A 25,012-nucleotide genomic window follows, 5' to 3' on the forward strand; every position below is an offset into this window, starting at 1 on the left:
AAGTTCCTTTCTGGCTCTAACATTTTAGGAACCCATGAATTACCTCCTTGACAGTATTCAGTCAAGGTGGAAGATGTGTGACTCAATTCAACAAGTATTTGTTGAGCTTCTTCTATCAATGTGCTAGGCTCCATGGAGTATGTGGAGATCACGGTTTCTTCCCACCATCAGCTTGTGGTGTAATGTAAGCTTAAATCCTACACTCTTGCTACTCTTATAAAATCTGGTCGAAATGAAAATTGAGGAGGAAAGGACATCACAACAAGGCAATGTTGAGCAGTATGTTAGTGAGAACAGGTAATTGAAACAAATTATGGGCTTGTTGAGAAGTAAACAGCATGAAAATTAAACGAAAAGGTCTACATAGAAGTATAAAACATTGATATAGAGATTGCCACAAGACAGTAAATAATATGATGTTGATCATATGCTAAATAAGTGGCATAGACAGCAGATGATTTTTTTCAAAAAAGTTTTTTTTTATTGATATTCATTTTTCCCATCCTTATCATTTCCCAATGACTTACCCACCCCTAATTGAATCCTTTCTCATGACACTTAGGTAGAATCAAGGAAGGAAAATCTTACACATTGTTACACATTGTCCATATTGGGAGGGAGGGAGGGAGGGAGGGACAGAGAGAGAGAGAGAGAGTTTCCTCTTTCTGTACCTGTAATCCAATAGCTCTTTGCCTAAAGGCAGGAGTTGTGCCTCCTCATCAGTCCTTCTGAAGTCAAGATGAGTCACTGCACTGATTAGAACTCCGAAGGTTTTCAATATTGTTTTCCTGTACGTTATTATGATCATTGTCTAAGTTGTTGTCTTGGTTCTGCTTACATTGCTCTGTGTCAGTTCATACAAATCTTGCAAAGTTTCTCTGAATTCTTCATATTCTTATTGCACAATTATATTCTATTATATTTATATATCATAGTTTGTGCGATCATTTCCAGTTGATGGACATCTACTTTTCTTCCAATTTCCTACAACTAAAACTTTTAAAAAATGTTACCATCAGATAATTAGATGACTTGGGAAGAATTTAGATATGGAGGAGATACATTTGCTGATAATTATAATCAAGGAAGTCTTCATGGAGGAAGTGAGACTTGAGTTGAGCCTTGAAGGATGGGTAAAAGTTGAATAAGGAAAAGCAATACAAGCATTATTTATTGATAGGGCCTCCTTGACTGAAGAGAAGAGATATAAGGCATTATTGTTCTAGTTGTTTTGGTGAGCTATGTGTCTTGGGACTTGGTCTAGAAACGGGAGATAGGCTTGCATTTTATATAAAGAACTAAAGATATCCTATATATCAGGATATCTTGATTCTTGCCTAGATCACCTCTATGTCTCTGCTTTTTCCCATTTTCCCTTTTTTAGATCCTTCATTTAATTGAGTCTCTAGACTCAGGTCTGCCTATGCCTGATTATATATGACTTTGGGCTAGTCATTCTGCCTTAGCTTTTTTCCTTTGTAACATGAGCAGGTTAGACTAGATGATCTCTAAACTGCCTTCCCTCTCTTAATGTTCTAAGATTCTCCCTCACCATGCCCCACCTGGCTCTGCCAGATAGGCCCTATGTATCATGGGGGTGCCCCAGAACCTTCTTCAAGATTGACTGGGCAGAGAGCCATAAACAAGGGTAGAGACCTTGGCCTTTCCTTCCAGCCCTGGCTGCCAGCGCATGATGGCCCAGCCCCAGCCCTCCTTCTCACTTTGCCCCTTCCAGTCTCCAAGTGGGTCTGGGAAGCTAGGCCAGAACCTTCGGCTTTGATCTCACACGCAGTAACCCCAGCATTCAGACATCTATGCTAATCGCTTTTGATTATGAATGGATTAAATGGGACACCAGCTGCACAGGGACAGTTTGATTCCAGTCCTTTGCTCAATAATGAGATGCACAGACAGGCTAGGGAGGCAACAATTATAATTTTCTGTCCCACCCCCATCCCATTGCCTTAGGAAAAGCACCACTAACCTGACTTCTGTCTGAGTCGTCGGGGGCAGGTGGAGTGAGGTTGGACCATTTCCCTCAAAGGTATAATGCTATGCTGAAGCAGTACCCTTGGAGCCTCTAAGCTAGTCCCTAGAATCTCACCCCTCCTAGTTGAGTGAACCTTATTCATCTTTCCTGCTGATCTTAGAGTCAAGAAGAACTGAGTTCAAGTTCTCTCCCAGACTCTGTGACCCTGAAAAAATCATTTAACCTCTCTTGTCCTCAGTTTCCTCATCTGGGAAATGTGGATAATAATGCCACCTCTATCACAAAGATTGTGATAAGAATCAAATACGTAAAGTGTTTCACAAAACTAAAACAGTATATGAATTAAGTTGTTGTTGTCTGGAGGTAATATTTGTAGGATTGCAGTTAACGTGGTCTTCTCAGATTTCCCTTAAGAGAAGTTGTAAAATTCAGACTGTCAAAAGTTTAAGGAATGGTATTTGGAAGAAGTCTAATCTTCCTCCATCTGCTCCAAGTTAAAAACCCACCTATAATGTAAACCACTGTCTGCCTCTCCAAATTCTTTTATTTTTTCCATGAGCTTACCTCCAGTCATGCCTTCCTTTTTGCATGAAATAATGATAGCAGCTCACATTTACATAGAGCACTTATGTAGGCGGTACTTAATATGTGCACATTAAATTGAATTACCCCCACAATCGCCCTGAGAATTAGGTAATATAAGCATTATCATCCCCGTTTTCCAGGCGAGGAAACTGAGATTAGGAGATTTTTTTTAAAGTGTGTCCTGTATTTTGCAGCTAATAAGATGCCTATTTAAGATCCTTCTAAAGCTCCTTAGAGTTGTCTCCCTTGTAAAATAAGAGAATGTTAAGGAGGAACAGAGACTTGGAAATCACAATATAAATACATTTGTATAGTATCTTGAAATTGACAAAGTGCCAATACCTCATTGGATCCTCACAAAAACCCTGTGAGTAATGGAGGAATAGGTAATATCACCTATGATTTCCTTGAAGAACAAACTGAGACTCAGGTTTAAATTCTTATCCAGATTCATAGTCAGGGAGAAACCAGACCTGGAACTAGAAAGTAGATCTGTTAACTTACCCAGGCTCCTTATCCAGACTCTGACCCTTGTTATTGGCTCACAAATTCTTTGGCTGCCATTGGGGCATGGAGCGCTGCAGCATGGCCATCTGAGACCCCATGGCCATGGGCCTCAACAAGAGCCACAAAGTCACCATAAGTGTTTCAAAACCCTGACAGTTCTGCTACCGTGGGTGCTTGACCAAACACACCTAGTTTGTGAGAGATATGATCCGGGAAGTGTGTGGATTAGCCCCTTGTGAGAGGCGAGCCATGGAATTGTTAAAGGTCTCTAAGGCTAAGTGAGCCCTTAAATTCATCAAAAAAAAGGTGGGAACTCACATCTGGGCCAAGAGGAAGAGAGAGGAGCTCAGCAATGTCCTAGCTGCCATGAGGAAGACTGCTGCCAAGAAGGACTAAACTGGACCCTGCCAATCTTCCCCACTTACGCAGTACAGATTTGACAAATAAAAAAGAGGCAACTTCAGTGTTAGTAAAAATAACAACCCACATTTCTCTACCCCTTCAGTATTTACAAAGGGTTGCAATAGCCCAGTGAGGTATGTAATACAGGTAGTGTTTTGTAGACAAGGAAACAGAAACTCAGGAGAGTTTAACTCATTTGTCCATGGGAGTTTGGAGTTGGGACATGAAACTTTCATGCTGCATGTCTATGTCTGGAAAATTGGAATACTGATGAGGGCAGAGACCATGTGCTAATCTTTTTTTTTTTAATTTTTAATTTTTTTCTGTGTTATGTGCTAATCTTATACGTATCTCCTGCCATTTCTCTCACAATGCTAGCTCAGCATACATAGGTGCTTCAATTTAATCTTTAATCTTTAGGGCTAGTAGGGAGGATGTGAGTCTGACTGATTTGACTTCAGAATTAAGAGGTCCCCAGGCCTGGTTCACATGTTGTCTGACCTCTTGATGCCTTTTGACCTTGAGGTACTTCATATTCTGGCCAGCTAAGTTTATCCAAAGTTTTCCAAAATGGAAAATATTGTTTTGGAAGAGAAACTACCCTACATGAACAGTTTAATACACCCTTCTTCCCCTCCTTGATTGCCACCGCCTTAATCTGATCATAAAAGAAACCCTTTGGTTGAAGAAAGCATTGGGTATCTTAGGCTACTCCTTAGATGCCCCATCAGGAATAGCAATTCACATTTATATGGTGCTTTAAGTTTTTAAAGTTTGTCAAAACAAAAGCAAAATTATTCTAATTTTACAAATGAGGGAAACTGAATTTCTGAGAGATTGTGACTTTTCCATATTCACACAGTAATTATCTAAGATAGAATTTGAAATCATATCTGTAAGTTCAAAGTCCAGCCCTCTGTATACATTGCCACACTGACTCTCACACATCTGAACTGGGGTAGATGCTTCTTAAGCAGCCCATTAGTACTTCCTTTCCCTATCCCCTGGGTGTTTTGGAAGGGCTCTAGGTATACATACATACATACATACATACATACATATATATATGTGTGTGTATATATATATGTATATATATGTATATGTGTGTGTGTTGGGGGTCAGAATGTATGTAATCCTTTGAAATAACAATCTTTTTTGTGTAGTATTTTATCCTCATCAAAGTGCTCTCCCCTACATGTTCGTTTTTGAATGAGGTGGAGAGAGCAGTTATCATTTCCCCAATTTTTTAGGTGAAGAATTTTGAGGGCAAGAAAAAGTTGAATGACTTAACCAGAGTCACATAGCAAGTCATCTGTGGAGACAGATTGAGAACTCAGTGTCCAAATACACTGCCTGATTGTCTAGACATCAGCAGCCTTGAGCAGCTGTCAGTGACTCTCAGTGTTGAGAGTCTTTTGTGATACAGGTGTTGTTGTTCATTCTGTTCAAAGAATAAATCTGGAAGCAAATTTGTTTTGTGTTGATTTGTGGAATAGAACCAGGGGTTAGATTATAAAAGGATGCAGATTCCAAATCAATACTAGAAAGAGATTGTTACCAGCAAAAGCTGGCCAACAAAGGAGGTGGCTGCCTCACAAAGCGAAGAGCTCCCTCTCACTAAGTGTTCAGGCAGAAGCTGCATGGCATCTGTCTGAGATTTTGGTAGAGATGCCTGCATTGGGTGGGAAGTTGCATGAGGTGACCTCCGAAATCCCTTCCAATATCAGTAGGGTGACCTTAGGCAAAACATTAACTGTTTTTGGGCCTCATTTCCTTCTTTGGAGTAGAAATAATGTTTCCACTTTGTGTTATCATTATGATACATACCGTAATTCTCAGCTTTTCAGAATAATACAAAACTCTGTGTGTGTGTGTGTCTGCACACAGGTGTGTGTGTGCATGTGTGTGTATTTGTGTATGTGTGAGAGAGACAGACAGAGATAGAGACAGACAGAGATAGAGAGAGAGAGACAGAGACAGAGAAACAGAGGCAGAGAGAGACAGAGAGATGAAGACAGATAGACGGAGAAAAAACACAAGAGAGTACTGGGCACCTAAAGAAGTGCTGGGGACATCCTAGAAGTGTGAAAAGAATGTAGAAAATAAAAATGTGGTTTCCTGAATTCTTTGCCAAGTTCAAAATGTTGGTGAAAATTGGTTTTGATTTGCCTGAATTATTTTCTTTACTGCTCACTCCTCTGTACCTTAAGACTTTTTCCAACTTCCCTTCCCCATCTGTCCTCTAGTGTACTCTAGTTAATATCCATGCGGAAGCTGCACTTCAGGTAATGGCTATTAATGTCCCTGCAGATGAGAGAAAGTTTCCCATTTATCTCACAGCTGAGCAGGACTTTGCAGATCATTGGGGAAAAATTTTTTTTTTAAATCTCAGAGTTGGAAGGAACCTCAAAGGCCATCTAGTCCAACCTGTGCTTGAAGCATGGATTTTCTGTATGGCTTGTTCTATCCATCTTCATTCTTCACTCTTTCGATGCACCCCACCTTGGACATCCATCTATGATAGATCTGTAGTGATGGAGAGCTCCCTTTATCCTAAGGCTGCCAATTCTATTTTTTGACATCTCTAATTGTTACGAAGTTTTTCTTTACATCAATCAGCCTCTCTATAACTTCTGCCCTCTGGGGCCAAGCAGAAAAAAAAAAGTCTGATCTGTCAACCATATGATAACTCTTCAGATGTTTGAAGGCTAAACTCATGTCCTCCCCCTTCAGTCTTTTCTTCTCTAGACCAAACATCCTGAGCTCCTTTGACAGGTCCTTGTATGACACTGTCTCTAGTCCCCTTACCATACTGGGTGATTTCTGCTGGAGGTATTACAGCTTGTCACTGACTTTCCTAAAATATGGTACCTAGAATTTAGCACAATATTGCAAATACATTTCAAGCAGCAAAAAAAAATATATAAAAGGACAGTCACCTTCCTTTTTCTGAACATGAAGCTTTTATTTGTTGTTCAGTTATTTCTGTCGTATCCTACTCTTTGTGACCCTTTTGGGGGTTTTCTTGGCAAAGATCCTGGAGTGGTTTGCCATTTCCTTCTCCAGCTCATTTTACAGATGAAGAAACTCAGGCAAACAGTGTTAAGTGACTTGCCCAGGGTCACTCAGCTAGTAAGTGTCTGAGGTCCGATTTGAATTTAGGAAGGTGAGTTTTCCTGACTGCAGGCCTGGCGCTCTATCCATTGCACACCTAGCTATACTAAAGTTTTTACTAATGGATCACAAGATTAAATTTTCATAAATATGTAGAAATTGTGTGTTTATAGGTACATGAAAGCTTAGAAATCATCCCCCCTCCCATTTTAGAGATAAAGAAACTGAGGCCCATAGTGATTAAAGTAACTTGCAGAGATCACAGAACTAGTATTAGAAGCAGTATTTGAACCCAGGTCCTCTGACCAAGGAGCCAGTGGTCTTTCCACTGCATAATGATGTTTTGAGAGAGGCAAAGCTATTTATTGTCAGACCATGAAAGAGCAAATAAGCAAAAATCTTCTCTAATTGTGGTGGTGGGTCTTCATTTCTAATATAAGTTAGAAAAAAAACATAGGAGTGTGATTACCGAAGCAGTTGCAGGCTGAGATGCCAGCTACTTTCCATCCTGTTGATGGAGTATCTGGGTAGTTCATTCATTTTCAGTGGACTCAGTAAGGCATGACTAGACAAACTCTATCCTAGCCAAGAATTCCAGCTAGATTTCTTACAGTCCAGATTAGGCCACTAGTCACATGTGTGTTTAAAGCAAGAGACATTTAGGCATGACAGATTAAGGGAAACAGATGAAAAGAGGTGAAGTGAAAACTGGGATGGGCTGATTTGTTGCAGACTATAGAGGCAGGCCCTTGAGTTCACTCTACTATGGAGTAAAAGAAACCACAGAAATGTCTTTCAGTTAATTCTCACTTGTGGTATGTATGTGTGTATAAAGACATATATCCACACACGTCCACACCCTTGTACCCTCAAACGAAAAACTTATTACAAAGTAGTTGATTTCAGAGTTCCAGTAGAAATACAAGATGAGACTATCAAGGAATGTTGTCTGTTCCTACCCTCCAACCCCCACCCCTCCTCCTTTGGTTTTATAGAAAAACAAAGCATGTATATGCCTGTATGTATGGACGGTTGGGTGTCATTCACAGTTCTCCTCTAAAAAGGGTAATGATTTCATTGGCATTAGAATTCTCAGTGAAGAAATTTCCTCCACTATTGTTGGTCTTAGACAGTTGGCTGGGGCGATGAGAGGTTAAGTGGTTGAGTCACCCTTTGTCACATGGTCAGGTGTATCAGAGACAGACTTGAGCTCAGATTGCCATCCCTCTCTGTACTATATCAGGTTTCTCTTACCCTCGCTATGGATAGGTACTTCACAAGGATTCGTTGAATTGAACTGAAGTGTTGTTCTCGACTGTATTGATGGCATGAGCCTGAGGAAGAGGAGGAGGAGGTGGTGACTATAGGTGCTTCTTATGCCAGCCATTATGTTCAGAACATAAGACACCTGAAGAACCTGGTAATTTTGGTATGGATGTGACTCCCCAGGATGGAGCTAGGTACGGCCTTCTCATCACTAAGGGGATTATCCTAAGTAGGTGGGACTGCTCTTGTACTGGCCTGAAGTGGTAGATAGTGTTTGGAGAGTGATATAGCGTATCTCACCTGGAGGCGAGATAAGGAGGTAAAAGTACCTTGCTCTGTCTAGGACCCTTAATAAAAAGATTTGTTCTTTGAAGTTTGGATTCAGTCAGATGACTGCACCTGAGGACCTAGAGGGCCACATGTGACCTCAAGGCCACAGGTTCTCAAACCCTGGTCTAAGTGAAGCTGTGAGAGAATCTATATCCTAAAATACATTCCTGTCTATTCTGTGTTATTTCCTCCCTTGATAACAAAGTTTCTTTTGGATATCAAGTACATCAATGGAACGCATCATCCTTATTAATAAAGATAGTGGTATAAAAGGTTATAGGAATAGAGGATATTGAGATCATTGTTAAGAATAGCATTATGGACAAGGTGAGGGGACTTTACCTGTCATTCCATTTCACCTCTAGCTTAAAGCAGAGCTGTATCTTAAGAGATATGTACAATCTAGAGGTCTGTCTTTTCTGCTGCCTTTGCTGACTTCACACATTTTGAATTCTAAATTCAATCCACAATTAATTATTGTACATTTAGTCTGTGTAACTCAGATTCCTCAACAGGTTAGATCATCAAATGATCGATTTAGAATAGGAAGGGAGCTTAGCGGTCATTTTGTCTGATCCCTTCATCTTATTGATGAGAAAACGGAGAAATTATATGACTTGTCCAAGGTGACCCAAAAGTGAAAGAACCAATATTTGAACCCAGGGCCTCTGACTCCAAATTTAGCGCTTTTTCCATTATATCACAGATGTGTCAAGAGAGAAATTTATCATTAGCATTTAGGTGATCTCCTCTGTGTCAGTTAGCTTCCAGCTTTCTAATTCTTTTCTGCTGAACTTGACTAAGCCATCAAGTTTGATATTAAGGGGAAAAAATCTTAATAACTATAGCTGCCCTAAAGTGAAATGTACTACCTTGGGAGATTGAGAGTTCTGACTCATTGAAAGTTTTTAAACGAAGGTTAGATGACCACCTGTCATTTGTTTTGTGAAGGGATGACCTCTGGGTTTCTTTTCAACTTTGAAATTCTACAATGTTTATGAAAATATGAATTAATTTTTTGAGATTTGTCATAGGGGTTAATATTAATCCTTGGTCAGATAGAGGAGATTATCTAGTTAGGTTACGTAATAATCTGGAAATGAATCAGAAGAAAAAATAAGCTGAAGGTATTTTCCCTCCATTAAAATCCCATCATATCTTGGCTCCATAATGGGAACATCTCTTCCCAGTTATTGTTGCCTTTTTGTGGACTTTAGGGAAATCTCACAGAAGCCTATAAAGTATTCTTTCTTGACTTCAGGGTTTCTCTGAGAAGAAATAGCATGTATGTATGTGTCTGTGTATATGTATATATAGTTTTTTTTTGTCCTCATGCTGGTACGTTCATCCAAGCTTTATTAAGCATCTAATCTAATACACTTGAATTTAGGTATTTGAGGTATTCAAATGCAAGAACATATGTGAGAAAAGGAGAAATGACATTTCTCTGGGAAATAACTCGTGACACATCTCTTGAAGACTATATGCTCCCAGTTATACTTGATTTCAAGTCAGGAATAGTCAGGAATAACAAGTTTTGCAATTTTGGAAAGATGACCTGTTTGGTCCTTCCCCTCCAAAAGAAAGGCATATACGATCACTATTGGTACATCTCACCTCCCCATCTAGATCTCTTGTCCTACAGGACTCATATTGTAGGTACAATTTTTGAGCATTTGAAAAATCAATCTGTCCCTTCCACTACCCACCAGTTAAACCAATGTAAAAAATGGATAAATAAAACCCTCAATACTTTATTGCACAGTCCAGCAAAATAAATTCTCACATTAGCCTTGTCTGAAAGAGTATTTTTCTTTCTGCATTCTAATTTCATCACCTCTCTCTCAGGATACAAGTGATGTGTTTCATCTTCATTCTTTTAGAGTCATGGTTTATCGTTACATTGATCAGAGTTTTAAAGTCTTTTAAGGTTGCTTTTATCTACAATACTGTTACTGTATGAATTATTCTCCTACTTCTACTCACATCTCTCTGGATCAGTTCATACATGTCTTCATGGTTTCCTATGAAAATTTCTATTTCATCATTTATTATGGCATAGTAATATTCTATTCAATTTGCATCCCACAATTTATTTAATCAATCAACAAGAATTTTTCAAGGATTTATCATATTCAAGGCACAGGGCTATACACTGAAGATATAAATATAAGCATAAAGAAAATCTCTGTCCTCAAGGAGCTTCCGTTCTAATTAGGGAAGACAACAGCTAAAGGGAAGCCATCAAACTGATGGAGTAGGGCAGTGCCCATGTTGAAGCATGGCAGTAAAGTCCAGAGAATCAGAAATAGAACTGGAAAAGAAATGAAGGATGGTTGATCTTGTTGCGTTCCAAAAACGGAGATTCTAGGAGGAATTCACCAGTAGGAGAAGGGGGCTGCAGAGTTAGGAGTGGTGTTGGTGTTCCAAGGTGAAAAGATGATAGGGGCTGAGTGGTCTCCCAGAGCAAGAAGGCATCTGAGGTATGGTGGCAAAGACTGGAGAGTCAGAATCAGAGACAAGAAAGGAAATAGGAAGATATTCATTTCCAATTTTTGACTACCATGAAAAGAGTTGCTAAAAACATATTTGTATGTATAGATCCTTTCCTCCTTAGGTTTCTTTGGGCTCTAGGCCCTAGGTACAATATAAGATATAAAGAGTAAGATTTTTGAAGAAATGATTCTAATCTCCAAGTGTGTTATAATATTCACTACAAAGCTACAAGATTGCAAGTGAACCATGTTTTACTTTGCAGTGTTATGAAGCTCTGTATGTTCCTTAAGTTCAAATATCATTAAGCTGTGGCCCAGCCTAGGATGTAGTCCAGCAATTTTTTGAGCCCCAGAAGTTAGATCCTTAATTTCTTCTAGTGTTTTTTGGACCTTCTCTGGGAAGGAGGGGCTAGGAGGGGATGGGCTCTAGTAAGTAAGGGAAGGGACAGTTTGGAGTAGAATTGTATTTATAATAAAGTTTTGATTTCCCATCCAGAGCATCATTTAAAGGTTTAAGTTATATGTTGAATCGGACATGGGGGTCAAAAGAGGTTTAAAATCAACCTTGGGGATGGCCTCTAGGAGTGTGTATTATAAGGCATCAGTATTATGCCATCTTCCTTACAGACAAACTAAAATTTTGAGCACCTACACTACTGGCAGTGTTTCTCAAAGTTAGTACTAGCTGTCTGAAATGTTAATCCTTTTTTTGAGAGGATTCCTGTTTTAAATACAGCCTGGGCTAGGTCCTTTCTACATTTAGTATTCTATGATCTTCTAAGATTTTGAAGAGATTCATGCCTCTGACAAGAGATTTAGTCAGATGACCTCTGAGGACCCTTCCAATTCAGATTTTCTGTGATGCCTCAATGAATGACCTTATAGATGGGATTCTACTCTAGGTAAGAATTCGAATTAACTCACCTGCAAGGTCCCTTCTGGCTCTGAGATTTTGTGATTCTCCGGCAGCCATCTTCTTTGCTCTTCCAAGAGTAAGCATCCCTAGAGCTGAGATTGGCACTGTCAGTTGCTTCAGATTTAACCTTTAAAACTCCACCAGGCTGAAGGGATTTAGCTGAAGGACAAACAGCATAGCTAGGATGGAAGCTTAGAATGTGTAACTTGCTTATGTGCCCTGGCTTAGCTTGGTCAGAAACTGTCTACTTGACATCTGTACTGAGCACCCCAAATGCTTTGGCAGTTAGAATTAATGCCTTTTGAATTGGAAGGCTGTTTACTTTCAGCTCAAATGTGGATTTGCCTTCAGCCTCATTGGGAAAGCTGACTGAAGCTGCAATGTGAGCAACCATCTGTCCAAAGGGTAGCATTCCTGTTTGGGAGGGGAAAAAAAACAAAAACAAAACAAGCAACAACCAATCCTGGGGACCAGCGGGGAAGCTCTCTTTTCCTCTCCACCGCATATGAAATTCCTGGTAATTTTTAGGAAACATTTTAGGTTTGGGGAAAGCCAACTGAGTGCTCTACTTCTCCCTCTTCTCATTGGGACACAGGAAATGATGCAATGAATATGAATTAGTTTAGACTAGATAAAGCATTTACTAAGCTTCTGTACTAAGTGCTGGAAGTACAAACACATGTAAAAAGCTAGAGAGCCCCTGTCCTCAAGGAGCTTACATAAATGAAACCATGTTCTTCTAAGTACTCTAGCCATAGTCTCTCTGATGACTGCCCCCATAGTACTGGCATTGATGAGAGAGAATTCAGGAAAATGAAGGTAGTCTCTTATGAGATATCTATGGACTCATGGACTCATTGAACTGGAAGGGGCCATAGAGATCATATGGGTCAGCCCCTTCTTTTACAGATGAAATAGTGCTACAGAGAGGAAAAATGAGATGCTCAATGTCACATCAGCTGTTGGTGGTCCCCCGAATCTACTCTCCATGTAGTGACAACTCTCTTCTATCCCAGATTTTGAGTTTTCAAAGCAAAAATTTCAGAGGGATTTCACTATATCATTAACACTTTGGTAATTGCAAAATAAACAGAACTCTACATCACCTCCTCCCCCCATTTCTGTACTGCTTTTGAAAACTCTATTGAGAAGTGGCCACATTTATGAGCTTAGCCTTTCCCTGAAAGGAAAAACCTAGCCTTAGTGGGCTCTCTGCTTACCTTCACTCCTCTCAAGAGTAGGCATTCTAACTGGCATTATGCACCTTAGGGTAGAAACCTAGGGTAGAAACAAGGCAGGTCACACTGGTTCCCAGGGACATAGAAGACAGATCAGTAGACACATTGCAAATCTGAGAACATAAACATTCAGCTGCTGCTCTGTGTAGGGGATGGGAATATGAAGACAGAAGTACATAGTTTGCCCTCAAGGATCATACTCTCTATAGGGGAATATGACAAGACACACAGGGACATGGCTGCTGAAGAACTGCTGCTACCCAAGTTCAAATGCAAAATGAAAAGATTCTCAACTTCCTTGCTTTCTCCTTTGCCTTTTAAACCTAATTCTCTTCAGGTTAATCACCCCCATATCCCCTTATTCCTTTGTCATGTGGAAATATTTACTGATCCTGGGAAAGAGGTTGTATCCTTTTCATTAATGACTGACTCATATTCAGAGAGACCCAGTTGGACTGCAATCTCTTCTCTTCTATCTTTTGCTGTCTTCCTGGCTTCCTGTACCTAAAGAGAAGAAGCAACTTTCTAGTAGTCATCTCTGAAATGGGGAACAAGTTTGGGATTGAGGAGGTCGTGAGGAGGGTAGTGGTGGTTGGTTTTAATAGAGTTGCTTTTTTACACTTTCTCCTTATCTCTCCCAATCTCCTTGTTCTCTTAGTAAATGGGTTTAGAATTCAGGGTGGGGAACCTGCAGTCTGAAGTCAAGGCCACATGTGGCTCTCTAGGTACTCAAGTGTAGCCCTTTGAACCTAAACTTCAATGCCTTCTAGGTCCTCAAGTGCAGCCCTTTGATGGAATCCAAACTTCACCGATGTATGTTTGGATTCCATCAAAGGGCTGCACTTGAGGACCTAGAGAGCCACATATGACCTCGAGGCGGCAGGTTCCCCACCCCTGTGTTTAGATGTTGGTTTAGATGCTGTAATTATTGGTAATGTGTGACACTCAAGATGGAGGTTGGCATATCAGGATTTTTTTCTGCTGTAGCCAGCAGGTGTGCCTGAATTGGCAGGGTTTTAAAGGAAGGAAATGAAGACAAATAAGGAAAAGGGGGTTTGGGGAACAGTATATGAATATCTCTGATAAAAAAATACTTTTTTTTTTAAAGTTCATGAGCTTACAGTTAGAGAGTATCCTACATGCATGTAGGTATAAAAGGTAGAATGTGATGGGGTTCCAAATTCTACCCTTAACATGATGAATAACCCAGGGGAAGGAAAACGACAGCAATAACAAACTTTTCTGGGCTTCATTCTTCTCATCTGTAAAATGAAGGATTTAGACCAAGTGATCCCTAAGTTGTAAAACCTAATTATGCAATTTTTAAAAATTTTATTTTCTTTCTTTCTCTCATACCTCATTCTTCCTCAGTGGGGAACAGGAAGGAGAATTCCATAAGCACTTTAGTTTTCTTCAACTTGACCCTCTACCTGATATATTCCTGGCACATAGTAGGTGCTTAATGAATGGTGTTGACTTGACTGTTACATGGTCTCCTCCTTCACTGTTCTCAAGTTCCCTGTCTTGATTCAGTTGGAGTATACATGGTGATTTGGACAATGATTAATTGTGGATAAAATGGTGTTTCCTTAATGCACTCTCCCTGATCTTTCTCCCGTAGGGATGGTGGGATAGTGGTGTGGTGAGACAGGTTAGAGAGGAGCATGGGGTAGTCATTAATCACGTGTTGCCCTGCTTTGAGGGGGTCTCCATAAAGTATCCTGTGGCCAGTTCTAAAGTCTCACACTTTGTATTTGGGATGCCTCCTTGAGAATCTGGGTGGGGATATGCAGTTCACTTGCTGAGAATGTGGATGATTGTCTTCTGCATACAACCCTCAAAGTTTCCCTGAGAAAAACAGAAGAAGGAAGCATTTTCTCAAATCAACTAAGAACTAAGCTGTAGGGATATTCGTAGAAATAGCTTAGAGCCCCTGAAATCAGAGAGACCTACAGAGCATGTCAGATCAATTGATTTCCCTGATTTTACATGGGACCTAAATGGTTTTGAACATATGATTTACTTGCCTTTTCCCTATTTGAGTATTTTGAGCTTAATCCTGTCTCTTTTCTAAAGGCCCAGTAACCCTAATTCTTTTAGGCTTCTTCTCTTTGCTCTTCTCTAAATCCTCTGAACATTGTCCTCTTTCTTGAGTTGATAATCAAAAGTTTTATACTGAGCACGTACTTGGTGTATAGCACAGTACTGTGCGAAGGTACCCCATCCCCTCTCCTTGGATCTCCTTCCCACTCGGAAAAGCCTCATCTCTGCCCTCAGAGAAACTCCAGCTTCATTGAGGAAGCTGTGAACAATACTTAAGTATAAGGATTGCTCCTTTGCCCCAAAAGAGCCAACCCCAAGTCTAGATGAAAAACAAAGGAAGCTGATATAAGATGTTAGGTTATGCTGTTGTTAGGTTATGATACAAGTGTTAGGTTATGCTCTTCAGACTGAAAGTTCTATTTGCATTCAGAGGTGATGAATGAGGGCTGAGGTTAGTTAAGGAAGATTCTATGTGGAAGGTGAGAATAACCCCAGTCTTATAAAGCTGGGAGCAAAAAGAAAACAAAATGATAATGTCATCTCTTCATCACTCATATCTTGTTTACCAAATAGATCTGGCTATTCCTCAGTCACAGAACTGCTGACATAAGAAAACAACACATTTTTAAAGTGAATTTAAAATTTTTTGTTGCTATTCTCAATTAGGAAATCAGCAGCAGGATGAGCTAGAGCTCTAGCTTTATGAGCTTCATCAGCCCAGGATTCTTTGTTGAAGGGTCAAACAAATGGCCATTCCTCCATGGCTCCCAATCATGACTGGAGAATTTGGAGCCAATCCCCAGATAGTAAAATGGTAGTTGGCCGATTTTTCTCCCCTGCTTTGCTCCTCCTAATCTAGTTTCCCTCCCCCCATCATAGCTCTGCAATTCTGTCATGAACTCACAACTCCAGAGTTGTGCTGATAAAGTCCAGTAATGGGTCTGAATGAGCTATGCCAATTAAATAAATGAATGTATTAAAAGAGCAATTGGCTATGATAATGTCATAAGGAAATTAATCAAGGGAGAGAATTGTGAAGTTTTGGTCCACAGTGGAATGGACAGGAATGCAGCAAAGCATATGACTTACAGAGTAGGCCTACTCAAATATTGTGGGGACTTTGGGATAATTGATCAAGGATTCTATAAAGAACACTATTAATATTTCTGTATTATTGCTGTCAACATAATTAAGGCCAAATCCTTTGCTCTTTCAAGGCTTTTAGTAATATGGTGCTAGTCAACTTTACCAATCAAATTAAATTATTATATAGTTATTAACTAGTTCTCTGAAACACTGATATACTCGCTATGGACAACTCCCACAATGTACCTTGCTTATCACACAGTTTATTTGGTATGTAGCCTATGTCACCTTGTACTGTTATTCATCTCTTATGTTGTTTCTTCACCTAGATGGGAAAGAAGTGTGGTGTAATGGAAAGAGGATAGAATTTAGAGTCAACAGTCCTGGGTTTGAGACTAGAAACTCCCTCTGGACATCAGTTTCCTCATCTTCAGAATGATGGCGTAGACTTAGATGAGCTCTTAGATGTCTTTTAGCCCTAATGCTCTGTGATTATAAAATCCATGAGGCAGGGGAAGTGTTTTCTCTTTGAGGCTGACAACTTCTTTTACAGATTCGTCATCCATATCTTCCCCACCCCCCACACCCACCCCCATTCCCCAACTCCCAATGTGGGTAAACTCCAGGACTCTGTAGGCTTCTTCCTTTTATATCCCTTTTCTTTGATCTCATTATCTTCTATGTACTTTGTGTGCAAATGAATCCCAAATCTAACTGGATGGCCCATAGACATCGCAAACTCAACATGTCAAAATCAGAACTCATTATCTTTACCCTCTAAATCTACTCCTCCTCCTAACTTCACTATTGAAGTCCAGGGCACCACCATTTTTCTAGTTACCTAACTTTCCAGCTGAGGAATCATCCTTAATTTTTCGCACGTGACTAACTCAGCTATAATGTCCAATTAGTTGCCAAATCTTGTCAATTCTATGTCTGCGCCATCCCAGAATTTGCCCTGGAAAGAGAAGACATATTGGGGATATGACTTTTATCTTCATATAGTTGAGGGGCTTTCTATGACCTCTTTTCTGTTACACCATGATGTGTGGAAGTTATGATTTCACATAAGAGAGATGAGGAGGACAGAACTTGGTAACAGATTGAGACTTCCAGTTATAAAATCGGCCTCTTTGTGAAGTGGTAAGTCCCAGTATTCAAAAGGATCCTGATGACAAACATTGTAGGGACCGCAACTCCTTTAACGCTTTAATGAAGTTAGCAGTCACAATCCTGGCCTTGAAATAAGCTCCCTCTTTTTCTTTTTTTCCTATTCTTTCTCTTTGCTTACATAAAAAAGAGGATATAGTAATTTTATTAATTTCATTGTCAACCAATTTACTAATTGGGTCCATGATATCTGCAAGACATTGTTGGAGATGCATAGTAATATATCATACAGTCTGATTGCATCACACACACCCCTTCACCCCCACCTCCACACACACACACACACACACACACACTCAAAGACCTTGAGAATCCTCCTCTCTTTGCCAAACACATCCTCATGTTCCATGCTCCCTCTTCCATACAGACATACACACATATGGCCTTTAGGATAAAACACAGATTCCTTAGCCTGGCATTTTAGGGCCTGCTGTGATATTGTTCCCACCTATCTTTTCGGCCTCATTTTATACTTTACAAACTCTTTTTTCCTTCCAGAATGTTTCCTGAGCTGAATGTACCATTTTTCACTTCTGTGAATTTGTGTAAACCATCCTTCAAGCTTGGAATGTATTCTCTCTTCATTTCCCATTCTTAGAATCTTTGGCTTATTTCAGGTCTTATTCAGGGACCACCTCCTCCTAATTCACCACCACCCCCTCCTTCCTTTGCCTTCCTTTTGTTAGAGCTCTCCTCAATTTCCCTTCTACTATACTTTGTTGTTGTTGTGCAGTTGGAGGCTAGACATTTCTCAAGCCAAACCTTTTTGATGCAACTATCTCACTTTTAGCCTAGGGGCAAAACACATGGCCTCTTTCTCCGAGGCTTTAAGGAGTTTATATCCAATTAAGGTATCATTTGTAATAGCTTAGAACTCCCAGTTAGAGAAAATTCCTAGCATTCAGAGAGAACTTTAGCTTTCTGTCCTAATTTAAATTTTGTGTATCTCTAGCTAACCCCTGGCCTCTTTGTTTGAGGCAGAAGCAAGATACAGGAAAATGTTGAAGTTAAAGAAGTGAGCATAATATATTACAATTTCTGTTACTGGACAGGCATGGAAAAGAGAAGTTGGAGAAATAGTCTATGAGGAGGGGGGCAGGGAGGACTTCCCTCTATCCTTGGAAAACTAAGTATTACCAATAGCTTCAGTCTGATTCCTGTTTGAAGATGCTTGCAATGTTCAATGGTCCACCTCAGTCTCTTCTTTCTCTGCCCTCTTCTTTTTAATTTCTCCTTCGGGTTTCTTCTTTTTAAATTATGCTTCCAGTTGCTTTTATGCTGCTAGTTTTTTTCATGGTGGCCTATTAAGTGCTCAGTGGTGTTGGGGACTCCACAACACTGCCACACCTCACCAGTGCTTAGCTCTTAAAGGTCACGTTTCTTAGTCCGTCTCTTGAAGACTGTGTATCCCCCTTTAGTAACTTCTGAACTTAAATCTGTCTTCTGACTGAAAGATCTCAATAATCCTTAATCACTCTCAGACTTACATTCTAGTTGGAGAAATGGTATAAGATTTAGATTATATCATCATGATTATAACATCAAAAAATAATCTATCAAGGATATCATGGAGGGGATTCCTGTCTTTGTAATATGTTAAAGATGACACTATGGTCCTTTCCTCTTCAGAGATTCTGTGGTTCCAGGATTCAGTGATTCTTTGTTAGCACCACAAAATATTAATATACTGCCTCATTTTTTGTTTGAACTTTTCTCACCAAATAGATTATAATCTCCTGGAGGTGGGTATATGTCTTGCATATAATAGGTGATCAATAAACATTTGGTCTTCCTTCCTTCCTTCCCTCCTTCCCTCCCTTCCTTCATTTTTTCTCCCTCCCTCCCTCTCTCCATCTATCTCTCTGTCTCTGTCTCTTTTTCTGTCTCTGTCTCTCTGTCTTTGTTTCTCTGTGTCTCTGTCTCTGTCTCTGTCTCTCTCTCTCTCTCTCTCTGTCTCCACCACTTCCTTTCCCAACAAGTCCTCTTACCTTTAGCTCTAAACTCTAGGACACATTGCTAAGAGGTAGGGTGAGGCCTATACATTCTTCATAAAGTTCTAAAATGAGATGATATTTGTAGAACATTTAGCACAGTGCCTGGTACGTGAATGCTTATTCCCTTTCCTTCCTCTTCCCTTCCTTTGTCTCCTTCTGCTTGAAGTTCTTTTCCAGCTTTAACACCATTTAAGCCTCATCATCGATGTCTTCTTTTGGGGAAGCTGCAAAGCCCAGTTGAGCTTTTGAAATGGCTGTAGGCGCTGACGCCCAGCATGAGTCCCTCTCCTTCTTGAACCAAACAAAATATTGTTACAGCAAACATGAAACCTTTCCTATTTTTCACGTATTCTCTCCAGGCTTAACAAAGCTAACAGTCACACTCCTGGAATCAAAATAAGCATCTGTCCCTTTCTTTTTCCCCTGGTCATGTTTTTTTTTTCTTTATTTTTTTTAAAAGTCATACACTGCAGGTATTTTATCAACATATCAATAAAGCATCAAATTAACTAATACATTTCTGACTATGTACAAATTATTATGAGGTAGCCAAAGATATATTTCTCTTTCTGTCTTTATCTTTATGAGATGATATCTGTAAAGCACTTAGCATGGTGTCTGGAACATAGTGGGTACATATTAATCCTTCATTCCTTCAGTCCATCTGTCCTTCCTTCCTTTCTTCCATCCTTCCTTCTGTCCATCCACCCACCCATCCATCCATCTATCCATCTCTGTCTGTCTATCTATCTATCTAGATGATTGAGTGTAAGTCTCCAGGGATTTACATTCTACTTTAGAGGGGCAGGACATTTCTTCCAACAAGACTCTGTGGCAGCAAAAGATAATATAAGACATTATAAGTAGCATAGTAGATAGATCACAGGACTTAGAGTCAGGGCACCCTGAGTTCCAATGTGACCTCATATATTTGCTATCTGTGTGACCTTGGACAAATCATTTTACCTTTGTCTCCTTCGGTTTCCTAATTTATAAAAAATGGATGATGTTAGCACCTAACTCTTAGTATTGGTGTGAGGGAAAGATGAGATAATGTTTGTAATGCACTTTGCAAACCTTAAAATACTTCACTAATCCTATCTTTTATTATGTGAGAAGTGTGAAATGAATAGTACAAATAATACATAATATTAAAATTCAGAGGAGAGGGAGATCACTGAGGCTTGGGGTAGTAGGAAAAAGCTTCTGAGAGAGAGGGTTGTCATTTGAACTAGGCTTTGGAGAATGAGTAAGATTGAGATAGAGAGGTTTAGGGAAAAGAGGACACAGGGAGGGTGGCATGACTAAAGGAGAGGTGGTCAGGGTAGCTACTATGGTCCACTGGAAATAACCCTACATTTTGGCTCAGAGGAATTGAATCCAAATTCTCTCTGTGTCCCTAATTACTTTGTGACTTTGGGAAAGTCACTGAAGCTTCTCTGAGCTTAAGTTTCCTTCCCTGTCAAATGAGATCTCCAGCTGTAAGTCTCACTCTTTCCATAGATTTTAAGGATATAGAACATGTCTTAAGGCATCATATGTCTTTGGGGTTTCAGCCTTTTGCCTTCAAGCCTACAGGACCATGAGAATGATGTGAGGATCAGATGTCTTGAAGAGGATATGCACAAAATTTTTACTGTGTCACTTAAAAAGAATTCTTTTGTCCTTCTACAGCTTCTTGCAGCCAATGACCTCACAGCCAGTGACCTCAAAGGATTTCAGCCACAGGTAAGTTCCGTTGACTTTGTTGTATGTTTTGGGAAAAGAGAACATCAAATAATTTGGCTATGTCCCTAGTATGGATTTGGAGGTAGAAACTCCAGTGTAAATCCTGTCTGTTGACCCAAGACGCTAACCATTAGATGGCAGTCCCTGGTGTTCTTGTGTGTGTGTATGTATGTATGTATGTATGTATGTATGTATGTATGTCCTTTACTCTCTTTTTGATCAATGGCAGGACAGTCTTTTTACTCTCTCTCTTAACAGTATGTAATGAGAAAAACTGGGTGTGTGGAGCTATCAGGTGGTGACCAAGCTCTGTGAAGGGTTAACCCAAAAGAGCCTGGGGGCCTTTCCTTCATTTTTTTTTTCTGCCCCCTCCTCTTTGAATGGTAGACCAAAATTTCTGTAATCTAAATGTGCAAATGCCTTGCAGTCATGGTCCAGTGGCTGGGTTAATCTGAGACCCCTGCAGTGGCAGATGGTTGATTTGCTGCTGATTCTAGTTAGGGAAATGGGCCACCTATTATCTCTAGCCAGGCGGCTGTTTGAAAGGATGCCTTGGGCAAACTGAGAGAAGAGGAAGGAGTGAGCAAATATGCTATGTGAGCTTCCTTTTGTACAGGTAAAATGTAAAAATATATTTCCTTCCCCTTTTTTTGTTAAGGGAATTGTGCACGTGGCCTCACATAGACATCTACACTTGCAAGCAGACACACACGCACATATATAGTCTGTATGTTCATACACAGACCAGCATATGTTCACACATGGAATTCTGCATTCTTACATGAGATAATTTTGAAGAGTGATTCTTGCTTTTTTAATGCATTTTTTTCACCTAAATTCAGTAGATATCAATGACTAACATCTGCCACCACCACCTCCACCCCCCTCTTCCCCACACACAAAGTGCTTGCTTCCTCTTACTTGGAGAAACATGACAAATCTCATGGCAACTACAAGGGGATGAGCGAATTATAACACTTTTATATTGTATCATACACCATGGAACAGTTATTACCTTCCTCATGCACTTGCACTTAAATTATCTCAGCCACCTCTTCAAACACTACAGTTAGCTTGGTAAGCCAATTATTTTATAGATGGGGAAACTGAGGACAAGAAAAGTTAAGTAATTTGTCGTGCATTTAATTAAGGTCATAGCAAGGACTAAAACCACTTCATTCCCAGGTGTTTTGGAGTCCAAAAATATCCCAGACTTTCATCTGTCCTATTATTCTACTGTTCATTTTGTCAAATATTGTCCCAAAAGTGGATACCTTTGACCCCAGTATAGCTCTCAAATTTTCCTGTGACTTTTTTGATGAGATTTGACCCATATGCTTTTTTGAGGAGTAAACAGCTTATTTGTACCACTTCACCTTTTCCTTCCCTTTGGATAATGTCTGTTTTTAATGTTTTATGGAAAGATTAATATTGTCTACCAATAAAACCAACTAAAATTGCTCAGGACCTATTTATTTAAATTAATTTCAATGCATAAAATATTCTAGAGAATTGAAGCAAAATAGGCATAATCATCCATTACTAGAACCTCTCAATCAATTGACAACATTTGTTAAGGACTGGTATATGTCAGGTTATTTTTTTAAATGTATTTTATTCGGAACTTCCAAAATAAAACAAGCATTTCCGTAACATAGTAGAATAGAAAAAAAATGATTGCATGTGAAGCTGCAAATCTATTATGTACAGCTTGCTATTCCTTTCCCCCGCCTTTTTTTCTCTCCGACTTCCCCTTGCTCTAGATATAGCTATTATTAGGCACAAATGTGTGCATGTGTGTGTGTAAAATCATTCTATATATCTTTCTATTTATCAGTTCTTTCTTTGGATGTAGATAGGTTCTGAGTATACCGATATAAGACAGACAATCTCAGCCCTCAAGGAGCTTATGTTCTATTGAGGGTATGTATATGATATATTTACCAATAATTAAGTATAAGACTCTTAAATTGTTTTTAAAGGTGATGGGATGGAGCATTAACAACTGGGGAGATCAGAAAAGGCCTTGAGCTGATACTTGAAGGGAGCTAAAGATACAAGAGGTAGAAGTGAAGAGGGAGAGAATTCCAGGCATGGGGCCAAGCCTGTACCTAGGAGCAGAGACAGGAAAAAGAATGCCATGCCCAGGGAACACCAAGTAGTCCAGTTTGGCTGGTCTACAGAATATGTATATGTATGGGGAGCTGCAGTTCATGTTTAATTGACCTGGAAAGGTAGGCTAGAGCCAGGATATTAAAGTTTTAAAAGTCAAACAATTATTTAATTGTTAGAGTACTAGGGAGCCATTAATACTTCTAGAGCAAGGGACTGATGTAATCAGACAGGTGCTTTTGTTCTATCACTTTTGAAGCTTCATGGGGGATGGATTAAAGAAGGGAGAAACTAGAGGAGAGGAGACCAATTAGGGAATTACTGAAGTAATCCAAGAAAGAGGTGATGAAGGCCTCTATGGGAATGGGGAAAAGGGGATATTGGTGAGAGTTGTTGTGGAGGTAGAATCAACAATACTTGACAACTGATTGAATATGACTGAGAGTGAAGAATTGAGGATGACTCCTAGGTTGAGATCTTAAGTGACTGGAATGTTGTTGCCCTGAATAGAAAAAGAATAAATGGGGAGTCAGATGAATGGGAACATTAGGGGAAAAAGATAATTGAGTCTATTTTGGACAAAGTAAAATTGAGATTCCTATGGGAATTTCAGATGAAGATACCCAGCAGACAGGTAGAGGTGCAGGACTGGAGAAATGAGAACTGGACATAGGGATGGTGTTGAAGTGATTTGAAAGATGAAATCAAGGAGAGAAAGTTTAAGATGGGTGGCCGTGATTTTTTTCTCAGTTAAATATGAAACAGGGCCTTACTGAGAGGGATTGCATAAATCTGTAGCAACTCCAAGTTGCTGTGGATCCCATAGGGTGTATGACTTCCTCTACTGGTGTTCTATAGTCTAAGAACAGAAGCAGAGAAGGCTAATAGGATATAAGAAGGACTGAGTAGTGAAAGGAGAAAGGGGAAGGAGTTCAAGGGTAGAAGACAGTGTAAATTTGAGCTAGTTAAGTAAAGTGGTGGGATTTTGTAGGGATTAAAGGGAGTTGACTGCCTGGAAAAGAAAGAAGTGGCAGATTGACTGGGACTGAGAGTAGATTTCAGAGGGGTGAGACACAGAGAAAGGTAGAAGGACTGCGGGGTTATGATCAGATAAAGAAATTTCACACTTTGGATTGTGGAGTTGGACCCCTTGTGGTTAGTGAATAGTGTAAGAGTAAAACCATACTTGTGTTCGGCTGAGGTGTGTGGAGGTACAGGTCATAGGAGTTGAAGAGGTTAATGAAACTAGGGAGAAACAGCATTTGAAAAGGACATTAGCATGTAATTTGAAGCTATCAATTATAAGGGCAGGACTTGGGATGGGACTGTGAACCAGGTGTTAAGCACCCTGAGAAAGGAAGGAGAATGACCTGGGTGCCAACAGCCAATAGCTGCCATGATATGGAGAAGGAGATATGGAAGGAATAAACCTCATAAGAGAGATTCTTGAGCTGCTTTGATAGGAGGAAGGTTTGGAAGTGGAGAGTTCAGACAAAAATGTCTACTTTTTCTAGCTTGGTGTATTGTGGGACATGAGAGGAAGGTGTATCCTGTTCTGAAGAGAGTGGCCAAGGATGCAAGGTATAATGGAGGGACATATCAAAGAGATGGAGAGTTATGGGATGGAGTTGTAAGATGAAGGATGGTTTGTTAACAATAGATAATAACTCCTGCCCTTAATGTTTTGAAGTTTTTGAAGGAATGTTTGGTAGAATGAGGGAGGGAGGGAGGGAAGGGGAGAGGCAGAGAGAGACAGAAAGAGAGAGACAGAGAGAGAGAGAGAGAGAGAGAGAGAGAGAGAGAGAGAGAGAGAGAGAGAGAGAGAGAGAGAAAGGGAGGAATTTTGTGATCATTGAATGAATTTGGGATAGATCTGAGTCAAGCCATTATGGGAAGTTAGGGTTGTTTAGGGTATTCCCCAACCACTTTGAGGTCATGAAAAGGAAATTAGGGATGTTACTGGTATTTTGAGGCTATAAAAGGGATGTGGGAGATGCTCACTATGTTCTGGCCTGGCTTGGTTACTGGTGTAATTC

General features: G+C 39.9%; 1 protein-coding gene across 1 annotated transcript in view; it reads left to right on the forward strand.

Annotated features, from left to right (window-relative positions):
- Positions 1-232: 232 nt before the first annotated feature.
- SETBP1 (SET binding protein 1) overlaps positions 233-25,012 on the forward strand; it is a 125,337-nt gene continuing 100,557 nt past the window's right edge. The window contains exons 1-2 of the mRNA XM_036746105.1: positions 233-297; positions 20,693-20,864. Coding sequence (XP_036602000.1) covers positions 233-297; positions 20,693-20,864 — 237 coding nt within the window. The remainder of the gene's footprint in view (positions 298-20,692; positions 20,865-25,012) is intronic.

Source organism: Trichosurus vulpecula, chromosome 1, assembly GCF_011100635.1.
Source record: "Trichosurus vulpecula isolate mTriVul1 chromosome 1, mTriVul1.pri, whole genome shotgun sequence".
NCBI classification, from domain to species: Eukaryota; Metazoa; Chordata; class Mammalia; order Diprotodontia; family Phalangeridae; genus Trichosurus; species Trichosurus vulpecula.